Genomic DNA, 12,567 nt, shown 5'->3' on the forward strand with positions numbered 1-12,567 from the left:
CCTTTGGCCATCAGGACATGAGGTATGCATTCAATGGGGATGAAGACACTACCTCCAGAAAGAGCTGCCCTCACTCTAACAATTCACATCACACCGTGACCCCAAGTCAGGGCTGGCTGAGTCCTGTCAGGTCATTTTACCCAAACTTGACATTTGAACCCAAATCTTTCAATTTTCCTGAGGTGTCCAGGTAGGACAAGACCTGTTCTGCCAGCTCCAATACCATCATTCTCTTCCCGATGTTGACACTTCCATTAGACCTGTTCCATGAAAAGTTCTGCATGAGTTCAGTGAATAAAAGCAGAACTGGTTTCTGCTTCATAGGAAGACCTTGGATCTGCTCAAGGGCACTCTGAATCTCTATGACAGGGACATCTGAGGCAGTATACACAAAGAACATTTCCACCATCGCGTGAATTTCTTTGAGACCGCATAAGAGTTATCACATGCTCATGTGAACTTGTGGAGGCCTGTGGGTGAATCCCTGCACCGTCATCACATTCTAGGCCAGTCCTTAAATCCTGCTGCCAGAACTCCTTTGTCCCCGACCCCAGAAGCTGGGATTGGCGCGCCTCTCGCTCCTTTGATTTCCCCCATCTTAGCATGAAACACCGTGATGATCCTGGACGGTGGCCAATATGCCCCCTGGTTTGGGAATCCACCCCAGACAAGGCCACAATCATTCCGACTACTCCCTGTGGCTTTGGATGGCTCAACCTATCCACTCCCCAGCCCCATGGCTTCAGCGGAACATGTGCTCTGTTTTCTCCTGGGACCCTCCTTGAGAAATTCTGCAAGCCTGCAGCCAGCGTTCCCCATCCTGAGGTGATCACCCGCCAGTGAAACAAGGTCAGAATAGAGGAAGACAGAAACGAGAGGCAGAAGGAAAGAGCCAGATCCAAGTGACGTTGCTGACCAGTGAAATGCAGCAGTGTTCCACAACCGCACTGGGTTTCAGGTCACATGAGCCAATACACGTGTTTCTTGCTGGAACTAAGTGGCACGGGGTTTCTGTCACTTGCAACCACAATTCATGATAAGCATATTTTTTTTATCTTTATTTAGCTTCCCAGGGGTAGAGACTGAGGAACTAGACCTCTTGTATCTAGTTTCATTTTGTCTGCAGGTTCTCCCACAGCCCTTGGTACAAAGCCAGTAATCAGATTCATTCTGCTTAATGACACGCAGACCTACCACTGATTCCTACTATTATACTACTCTACAAAATGGGAAGAAGCATCCTGATAAGAAAAATATCCTTGCTGGGTATGGTGGTATATGCCTATAATCCCAGTGGCTTGGAAGGCTGAGGCAGGAGGATCGCAAGTTCAAGGCCAGCCTCAGCAACTTAGTGAAGTCCTAAGCGATTTAGTGAGACCCTGTCTTAAAATGAAAAATAAAAAGACATGTGAATATGGGTCAGTGGTTAAGCACCCCTGGGTTCATTCCCTGGTACCAAAATGAAAGGAAGGAAGGAAGGAAGGATGGAAGGAAGGAAGGAAGGAAGGAAGGAAGGAAGGAAGGAAGGAAGGAAGGAAGGAAGGAAGGAAGGAAAGAAGGAAGGAAGGAAGGAAAGAGGGAAGAAGGAAGGAATCCTAGCAAAACTGTTCACGGTCACTCTTCTAATCATGTTAGTGTCGAGGAGGTGTGCTCTGTGTTTAGTATTAAGCACAGAATTGAGTGACCACCTGGCATTTATCACAGCAACAGAATACCTTTGGGAGACTGTGCCCCACGCCTACTAATACAGTAAAGATGCAAAGTCAAAATCTTGCCAAAAAGTTCATAAAAGAACTACAAACATTTCTGACCCAATTGTTCTGACGGATAAAATCCTTATACATAAATTAATCTCCCCCATTACATAAACCAAGTGACATAAACAAAGGAATCCTTCCTGACAGTTCTTTAAGGATGTTTTGCGGATGGAGGGAACAGGTGATTTGTAGTTGCCACCATCCGTTTCGCCCTCATCCCGATGCCGCAGGGTCAGGTGAAGAGGTGTCCACTGGCTTGCCGGGCAGGCCAGCCTCCCCTCCAAGCACCAGTCTCACAACATTTGCATCGAATTTGCTCTCTGTCGCGTGCATCAAGGCAGATTGCAATTTGCCGACACAGGAACTTTAATAGTCCGCTGTTTATTATAATGTTATCTTTAATAGGATACTTATTGCTTAAATTTCTACGAACTCCAGGAGGAAGTGTGTATTCCCTGCTGAACGCAGCTCTCAGGAAATGTTGACTAATCTGGCAAAGCAGACACCCCGGCAGGCACGTCTCAGGGCACAGATGCTGTGCGCAGGGCAAACAGCTCCCGCCGGCAGAGGCTGATCGTCTCTGTGCCATGGAATGGGAAGCCATCAGGTGCCTAGTCTTACTTAATGAAAACATAAAAGACTCCACTTAATTGCTCCAAGATTATGAAGGGTGTTTTTTTCTTTTTTTCCCCCTTCTTTTAGGTTGAGCTTGTTAATTTCTACAGCTGTGATGTTGGCACAGTTGCAGCCCCGAGTCCTGTTTTCACAACTTGTAAGCAAAATTAAAACTTTCCTTTTTAATTAAAATTCAAACCAAGCCAGAATTTAAAATCCCATTGCAAAGCAGAGGCCTGGGAGAACCCCCAGAAGGAACACCTGTTCCCCAGACATGGTGGACAAATGCTCACAGACACACTGCTCGGGGGTGTCGTTGGGGGGCCTTCGGGGAGGGGTCGCTGCCATCTGTGGTCCTTTGGCCATTTCAACTTCTTCTTCCAAGGTGAACCAGCTCTGGGGTGGGGAAAGCCAGGCTCAAGTCTTCTATCTCTGACACCTTTTACTCAGAATTCAATGCTGCCCAGGAATGACTTGCTCTTCCCCTCAGTAGCAATTATCATAACAATAGCTCTAACAGAGGTAGTTACAGGAAGAAACCCAAATGCTTACCCTGGAGGATTAAACGTGGTACATTTTGCATCCTAATTCTTTGGGTAGAAACTCTTAGACTTGATGTTTTGTTCATTTTGTTGCTATACTAGGGATGGAACCCAAGGCTGCATGCCTCCTAGGCCGTACCGCTGCTGAGCCACAACCCCCAGCCCTGGTGGCGACTCTGTGAATTACTCTATTCCGAAAGATGCTGAAGCCACCTGCAGGTTCATAGAGTTCTGTGATCACTGTCATGCACAGGGACAGACACACTGACCCTGCTTTTCCACTCCTATCCTCAACCCTGACAAGAGAACTTAATTCTTTTATTTTCTTCTAAGAGGAGGGAGAGAAATTTTAATCCTAAATCCTAAAGTAAAAGGATTAAGGGATCATTTATCTGAATCATAGTTATCAACACAGCAATACTCACCTGGATACTGTCTAAAAAAGCCCTTGGCACTTCCAAAGTACTGCCATATGAGAGATGGGTCACGGTCAAAGTTATCTACAAACACTTTGTTTAGGGATTCGGACCAGTAAACCCCATTGACGATGGCAGGATCTGAAAAGAAGAGAGAGGGGAGAAGTGTTAGCAACCAAAGGGAGAGAATTCCTGGCATCCCAGGTCCTGTGGTGGCAGCTGCTCACAGGCCCATCTTGCAGGTGGTTGCAAAGGAAATCTAGCTCCTGAGAGACTTAGGTCCTGGGGATTATAGATTTTCAGGTTTCTCCTCCTGAGTGAGCTGAGAGTCACCCTGGAGACGCTACTGCTGGGTCCTTAGTAGAAATGCATATCCCTTTATTTCTAACTTTCAATCTCAAGTAAACCGTTGCTCTTAAAATTACAAAAGGAGACCTTCTTAGCAATCTTTCCTACTTCCCCCCTACTGAGCCAGGACTTAGCATTAAAAACAGGAAAAATGTGTTTTCTCTCATGGTAATGACCTCAAGGAACACAACCCTGTTCTAATTCTCTCCGCTTCTGATGTAGAAGTTTGCTTTAAATAAATAAGTAAATTGGAATGGTGCAACTAAACCTCTCCACTCTTATTCAGTAGAGAGTGAGCTCCAAACAGGCAGAGACCATTTCTTCCAGATCATCTTCTGTACTTTTGGACCAGCACATGACAGAAATTCCAAAATTTGTATGGCCAGAGGGATGGATGGATGGATGGATAAAGCAAAGTCAGTTCTCCAGAAACCAGACAATCATTTTCTCTTCTGTATTCTGATCCCATTAGTAAATCTCCTTTCCTCACCCTTGGCAGCCTAAAGATAACACTTTACCTTTTGTTCATGGAGTTTTAAAAAATAATAATAAGGGTAAAAAAAAAAAAGAGAGAGTAAATATTTCTGGCATACTGGCTGAAGCAAAGTGATCAATGAGGATGCTCCATGACAGTCCACCTTTTATTGGTTTATTTTGACCTCTGAAGACCCTGCTTCAAACTGATGCCACATCTAGCCATATTCTGTTCTAAGAGTGAAGAAAAGTGTCAAGTCTCAGATGATAAAGGTGAAGATGACGGCAGGATGAGCATATTGATCATGGGGAAGAGGAGGCAGGGATGCCAATTGAGCCCTCCTGGGGTGGAAGAACCCAGCTCATCTCTTTTCCTGTCACTCACAGCAGAGCACCTGTCCTCAGAGCACCCAACCATGCAGCGAGCAGCAAAGTCTCTGATTGTGCCTCCCTTATTTGTAAAATGGGGATAATAAGACTTACCCTACAGCTCTATTTGGAAAGTTAAACAAAATGGATAGGGAAGGGTTAATAGCATTGGGCATTCATGGCACCAGGGAAGGGGGCATTCCATTGGCTTGGAGTTCAGACCCTGGGTACCACACGCACAGGGAGCATGAGGCCAGATTCCATTGCTCCAGTCCTCCAGTTGCATCGTCAACCAAAGAGAAAAAAAAATTCTCGAAATGCTCATAAAAGCAGGTGTACAGATAAGAAAACTATTGGTCCCTACACAGTCATCCACCTCTCGACAGCTGGCTGCCCTCCTGATGTCACCTCCTGATGCCCACAAAATGGCACCTGACCCAGCTGCCAGACTTGGGTCTTGTCTGACATCCTGACTTATTCTTTTAGATTACTTAGGCCCTTGGGATTCTGACTTCCATCTCAAGGGTACACGCTGTAACTCCTGTAAACTATAATCAAGCACATCACAGCCTGGGAGACTGAAAATGACCAATTCAACCTTGTACCACAGAGTAATTTTGAACAAGACCTTATCCTCACAATCCTGGAAAATGGAGCCCTTGATTGTTCTTGTCCAAGCTTGACAGTAATTATTGTGACTCACTCCTACCTGAAAAAGTCACTTAAATAAATCCACAAAGATGCAAATGCAAGAATGACAATAAAAAACCCATGGTTCTTGCCTCCATCGGTGGCCTTGATTATGTCGGCATCATATAAAAACCTTTCACAATTGGAGGCGAAAATTCCATTTTACTAGCTCATTGTCTCGACATGTTAACAAGAATCCAGTGGTTTTCAATTAGACTGTTCTTTTTTATTGAGTGTGGTTTTTGGGATTGGACCAGTTAGACAATTCTGATTCCTTTTGGGGCAGAAAAAGGATGCCTATCCTTCTAGGGGATCCTAAAATTCTAAGATAGCTGCCTGTGGAACTGTGAGCACCTTCAGAAACACAAAAGGAACTGTGTGGTCCCAGGACATTTTCACCCGCTTTACTTGGACACCAAATCTTGCTCTGAAATTAAGCCTTTCAAGAAAAGGAGGTTTTCAATTTTCCAAGGGCATGGTGAACAGGTAGAAGCAGAATCACTGAAAGATTCGATCTACTTAAAATGGGGGCTGTGTTCCACACACCCCTTGGATCAAACATTTGAAATAACACTTCCCCTAATTTGTAAAATAATCACAGCATATTGATTTCACAAGCTCGCTTAACAAGCAATTTTAATGGAAGGGAAAATCTTGAGTGACGGCCTATTGTTATAGGTACTTACGACACAGAAAAAGATGGGAAAATTACATGGGGCATTCATGTAAGTAAAAAAAGATGTAAGTTAAAAATGGTTTCCCAACATTATTAATAAAGGCCAGAAGTCAAATATGCAAAAGGTCAGTCAATGGTAACTATCCCCCTACTCACTCAAGTCCCCAGTCCCTTCCACCATCCAAATAGGAGGAGGCAACACCATGCTGAGGCTGGACCAGCACAACAGCCACTGTGTCCTCTACATAGTGATCCCTCACAGTCACTTGAGAAAATGGCAGCATGCTGCCAAGCAGCAAGTCTAGACTTTTCTTGTTTGTGTTTTGTTTCAAAACTGTTTAAAATCTCTCTTTGACGGCAAATTGATGCAACCACTCTGGAAAGCAGTATGGAGATCCCTCAGAAAACTTGAAATGGAACCACCAAAATTTGACTCAGCTATCCCGTTCCTTGGTATATATCTAAAGGACTTAAAATCAGCACGCTATAGTGACACAGTCACATCAATGTTGATAGCAGCTCAATTCACAATAGCTATGCTATGGAACTGACCCAGGTGCCCTTCAACAGATGGATGGATAAAGAAAACGTGGTGTATATACGCAATGGAATATTACTTTGCTATAAGAATGAAATTATGGCATTTGCCAGTAAATGGATGGAACTGGAGACTATCATGCTAAGTGAAATAAGCCAATCCCAAAAACCAAAAGGCCAAATGTTCTCTCTGATATGCGAATGCTAACACACAATAGGGTCGGGGGATAGAAGTTCATTGGATTAGACAAAGAAGAATGAAGGGAAGGGGGGAATGGGAATAGGAAAGACAGTAGAATGAACTGGATTTAATTTTCCTATGTTCATATATGAATACACCACCAGTGAAACTACATCACATCTAACCACAAGAATGGGATCCTATATTCCATGTTATATTCCATGTATGTATAATATGTTAAAATATACTCTACTGTCATGCATATCTTAAAATAAAAAATAAAAAAACGTCCATTGTTTCATTTAGGATAGCCTTGGCTTCCACATCTACCTCTAATCTTTTTTCAGGCTTAATGTTCTGTATTAGCCTCTTCTGGCTACTGTAACTAGTTACCGCAAACTGGGTGGTCTAAACAACAGAAATTGATTCTTTCATGGTTTGGGAGACCAAAGTCCACGTTCAATGTGTGATCAGGGCTGATTCTTTCTGGAGGCTCTGAGGGAGAGTACATTCCATGCTTCTCTCCTACCTTCTGGTGCTTTCTGGCAACCCTTGGCATTTCATGGCTGGAAGACTCATTACTTCAATCTATGTTCCATCTACAAATGGCCTTCCCCTCTATGTTTCTCTGAACCAAATCTCTCTCTCTTTTATCTCCTAAGAACAACAGTACTTGGATTTAGGGTCCATTCTGAATGCGAGATGACCTGTCTAAGGTCCTTAAAGACCCTATTTCCAAATAAGGTGACATTTACAGGTACTGGAGATTAGGGTTTGGACATATTTTCTTGGGGTCAGTAGTCAACTCAGGATGCACACTGTCTTAATTATTCTGATAAAGTAGACTTATATTTCAATGTTTGTACATATTCTTTTTTAAGTTTAATAAGTATAGGACTTTCCCTCCTGAGGGAGGTTTAAAAGTCTTTGCCTTTTTCTTCTTTGAGGGAAGAATCCAGATTTTTATTTCTGCAACATATTCTTATCTCTGTCAAAGAGATCTGCCTATAATGCACTTTAATGACTTAAAACCATTTTTTTAATATCTAGTGTGTCAATCCCAGCATTTTCTGGTTGCTAAAATCAACTCTGAGATTACATGGTCATTTTGCCCAGGGTTTCTGTCTAATTCACATTAACTGATATCCACATTAATCCACATGAAGTCCAGGAATAGCCATGGTCCGGTTTCCTCTACCTTCTGAGACACTGAGTTACCCCTGATCCCAGTCAAGAATTTATCAGATGTTTAGCTTTGACTAAAACAGACCACTAGCAGATGTTTAGAGAATAAAAATCCCACACCTCTTTTGTAATAAACTCACAATTTCTATCTGAAGAGCATCTTGTACATCCCTGCACAGTCTTTGAAACATATCACATAACCCAAGAACAAACAGCTTTTCTTTTCCCCTTCTTTTATTCCCATGCAAATAACTGCTGTCTCCTAAGCTTTACCCTCAGATCTGCATTCTACTAATGGGTCTCCTGGGTGACACATGGTTACACACTTAGCACAACAATTGGAAATTACAAAAGGATTCATGAATATTGGCTGTTATTTACTTTTTCCATGAGAAAATAAAGATGATTCCAAGCTCCCAACCTTCACCCCCATTCTGTGCATGGAGTGTTACTAGGTGGTACAGTGGAAGAGTCTAGAACTCGGCTTTGGAGTAGGGTCCCAGGTGGAGATCTCACTTGGCACTTGTTGGTCATGGGTTTATGACTTAACATCCTGAAGCCCTGGCTTCTTCATCTGTGGAAGAGAGATGAGAGCAGCCCTTCCTCCAAAGGCTGCTGAGACGGCGTAGGATGAGCTTAGCCAGGGGCGAACTCCATATATCACTAAGGTACATCAGCAGTCCCAGTACTACTGTGAGTCCACAGTTCCCCACCCACAAAAGTTTGGCTGTCCTTAGACTATCCAGGTGAGACTTTACCAAAGTCCCTTCCTTCTTTCCTTAAATTAACAGTGCAAGGCACTCTGATGACTCTCATTCATCTGTTCATTCAACAGACATTTATTGAGCACCTACTCTATCAGGCATTCAATAGTGAACCAAGGAGCCAGGCATTTCAGTCTGAAGAGGAGAGTAACAAGACATGATTGAATGAGAATTCCCAAGAGAAATAAGTGTGATGAAGAAAGTAAAATGGAATTGATCAGAATGCTACCCGGTAAGGGGGAAGGGAATTTCTCAACTTGGGTGGTCAGAGGGTCTTCCACCTCTGGGAGGCCCCCAATCACCTAAGCCAGCAAAAGCTTTGCAGGAGAAGAAGCAGCAAGTTCAAAACCCCTGAGTTGCCAAGAAACAGCATCTCAGTGACCAGCAAGGAAGTGAGAGTTGCTAGGCCCCAGTGAGGGGAGAGAGAGGTACCTGATGAGGCTGGAGGGGTGGGCAAGCTCCACTAAGGATTTTAGCAGATCAGCAGTTTCCTGCCAAGCATGCGTTTTCTGATGGACAGAACCTGTAGTCTGCTCGTGCCAAGGCCTGTCATACCTTTAGGTATGGTTCCAAAATCAAATTTCTTTTATGAAATCTGTAGCAAGCACAGAAATTTTTCTCTTCCTGGGACAAGTCATCAGACACCTCATGGCTGTCTTAGGGCTTGAGTTTCCTCTCCAGGTCTCAAGGTTATCTGATACACATTCAATTTTTGTTGTTGTTGTTGTTTATTTAATATCGTTTATTCTTCAGTGAATTAGTGAGACTGAATTAATCTTACACTTCCCATTTTCTACCACAGAGTTTGTGTCTATTTCTTGGGAATGTGAGTGGACACAAACAATTATAAGCTCATATAGAATTACAAATTACCATTTCCCAAAAACCATTGTTGGAAGGGAAGGGTTTGAGCTCAGATTCAACAGGTTTTTTGAAGTGTGGAAGTGCAAGGAAGAAGGTATTTCCTGCCTTGATCAGGGCTGGAGGGAGGAGCTCAGGCTTTCCTAAAGGTTTCCAAGGCTGTGAACCTCCCAGATGCGAAATCACACGGGGTTCGGGAAGCCAGAAGCGTGGGGTGGTGTGGAGTCCACACAGATGCTCTCTTCAGAGCCACGTGCTGGACGAGATTGAGAACAGCTGGGGAGTTTTCCTGTCTCCCATTTCAGCAAGTAAATGACATCTCCTCCATTCATTCTAAATAGATCACAGATTAAATAATGGAGAGTTTTGATGTTAATTATCAAGTACTTATATCTACTGGAGAACACAACTTAATGTGTGATGAATCAGAACATAGGTTTATTTGCCAAACATTTACCCTCTCATGAAATGAGTGATAAGCTCAATATGAAATGTAGGTTGCTTTTCACAAAAATGGAGTTAATTTCTGGCAGTCCCGGAACCAGAGGGCCAGGAAGATGTCTGTGGCCCAATGCTGAGCCAGTCTGGATGGAGGTGAGAAGTAAATTGCTTGGCAAATCCCAGAGAAGGCTCCAGATTCTCTGAGCCTGCTGCCTGAACGTGCTGGACTTCAAGGTTACTTCCTCGACGAGAATTCAACAATTAGATTCCTATTTTTCCCCCTCTTAACATATTTTAAATTTTGTGGAGAAGCTTGTATTCCTTCCCCTCTTCTCCTGGCATAAGCCATTCACAAGATTTTGTCAGGGATATTAAGAAGGATTAGAGGATAGAAATCAAAACAATAAGGGTGTTGATGTCGCTGAGGATGCTGGCAGCAGAGAATGGCATTCATGCCACACACTATGGATGCCCCTTCCCAAGCAGTAAGAAACTACCCTTCCTGGCCCCTTTGTACAGCTGAGGAAACTGATCCTCAAAGGTTTAAAATCCATTGCCCTAGTATATTCCATTACCTAAGGTAGAAGTTAGCAAAAAGCTTGCTCCAGTTCATTCCATTACCCAAGGTAGTAGTTCCTGACAAACTACAAGGTGATGGAGGATATGAACAGAGGCCACAGGCCTATTGACAGCCTACCAAGCACTGGACAGGGGGCTGGGAAAGAAGAGTGGCATGAGAGGTGCAGTAGAGAGACCAGAGAGCCCCTGGCTCAGAGCAGGCTGTTCACACCCAGTTGTCCACCGATGAATGAGTTGTATGGTCCCTGAAGGAAGGGAACCCAATCAGGCTTTCTTGGGGTCCTGACACAGATCTTTGCACCTAGCAACTGAGGCATGTGCATGGGTTAAAGGGGACAGGATGAAGGAAATGAGGTAATTAGTATTGGTGGCCAATTCAGAGATCCTCTTCAAGAGTCCCAGATGCGTCCATCCCAGATTCTCCCCTGCAGAGCAGGCCAAGTGAGTCTGGCTTACTGCCATCAGCATGCAGAATTGGGGTTTGTTTAGGGACATTACAAGCCCTAAAATAATCTTGCTTAAATTGCTCTAGAGTGAAGCTGAGCACATCTCAAAGTGCATCTTCTGATTCTGAAGTGGCATATTCATTAAGTTAAAACAGCTCATTTGACATGTGCTCTGTCCCCATCCGTCAAGTCACCTTGTAGTCTCTAACAAAAAGCTGAAGTTCTGGAGACCACTTCCTTCCTGAGGCACTAGTTGAGAAGAAAACAAAACTCCGTCCCAGCTGGGGATGGTGGCACATGCCTCTAATCCCAGTGGCTCAGGATGCTGAGGTAGGAGGATCAAAGCCAGCCTCGGCAACTTAGTGAGGCTCTAAGCAACTCAGTGAGACCTTGTCTTGAAATAAAATACAAAAAAGGGCTGGGGATGTGGCTCAGTGGTTAAGTGCCCCTGGGTCCAATTCTCCGTAAACACGTTTAGAAATGAGGTGAGCACAGTCAGGCTTTTCCCTCCAGCAAGTATCAGAACAACACCAGCCCTGCAAGACTCACTGCACTCCCTGGAGCTTGAGTCTTCCTTCAAAAGCTGTGACAAGTGCCATGGCCAGAATGCCCACTCAGTTGCAGAAGCATCAGCAGTCCCCTAACCCATCAAGGAGAGACTGAACCCACTGCCTGCCATTCTGAGCTGTTCTCAGCTGGCCCATGACCCCTTTTCAAATCCACTCTGCTTCACATCCCCCCATAACCCTACTTGTGCACCCAGCCAGCATCACTGTCCTTGGGAAGGGCTTTTCCTTCCCTGACCTCTGTTTCATTTACAGTAGTTGTTTATACTATTGGACAACTCATTAAAAGGGCATATATGAATCATGTCACATCATCCAATATCCTCTAGAGCACTTAGCACCTGTACTGAATGTAGTATGAATTTATTTATTCAATCAGAAAACACTTACTGAATGTCTACTGTTTACTAACATGTGCAGGGATTTGGGGATAAAGCAGTGGGCAAGACCAGACATGGTCTTTAAAGCAGTGGGGACACAGTCCAGTGGAAGAATTGGAATCTGCAGAATGAACAGGTATTTGGATGGTGAGAGGTGAGTATGCAGAGAGTTCCTGGCAGAGCCAAAGGAAGTTTGAGTGCCTAGAATTTAGGAATAAAAAGGAGGCTGCAGCAGGAAGTAGGGAGGGGAGCCAAGCAGGCCTTGAAGATTCCAACCTGCAGCCTGCTCACATCTCAAAGCGGCGGAGGTCCCTGGAGCATTTGGAGTGAAGGTAGGTTCTCATCTTTGCCATTCGGGAGTAAGCAAGCTTGGACAAGTGGGTGGGGATGCGGGGGAGTGCTCAGGGCTCCTGCAGTCATTCAAGGCACATGAAGGTGCCTGTTCTGGGTTGCAGAATGAGGGAAGCCAGTGGTGTCCAGAGAGGTCATGCTCATTAAACACATGCTGGTCCAGCAGTTGAAGGGCTCTTCTGCCTCATCCTAGGATCCAAGCAGGAAGTGCCCAGGAGTGGGAAAACTATGTAACAGTACTGTAGAGGAGCTGCATTGTGGGGAAAGCAGCCCAGAGAGTGGGCATGCTCCTTAGATCACAAACAAATGGGAAATTCCACTGACTGGAATTTCCTTGGAAGTGGCCAGGGTGACTTTGTTCCCAAACAGCTGGACTGTCACAGATTTGC

General features: G+C 44.4%; 1 protein-coding gene across 2 annotated transcripts in view; it reads right to left on the reverse strand.

Annotated features, from left to right (window-relative positions):
* The window catches only part of Cacna2d3 (calcium voltage-gated channel auxiliary subunit alpha2delta 3), an 885,854-nt gene that overhangs the window by 494,143 nt on the left and 379,144 nt on the right, over positions 1–12,567 (reverse strand). For both annotated transcript variants that reach the window (XM_047531971.1, XM_047531972.1), the window contains exon 6: positions 3,340–3,471. In XM_047531971.1, the coding sequence (XP_047387927.1) occupies positions 3,340–3,471 (132 nt within the window). The remainder of the gene's footprint in view (positions 1–3,339; positions 3,472–12,567) is intronic.

The sequence above is a fragment of the Sciurus carolinensis genome, chromosome 17 (genome assembly GCF_902686445.1).
Source record: "Sciurus carolinensis chromosome 17, mSciCar1.2, whole genome shotgun sequence".
Lineage (NCBI taxonomy): Eukaryota > Metazoa > Chordata > Mammalia > Rodentia > Sciuridae > Sciurus > Sciurus carolinensis.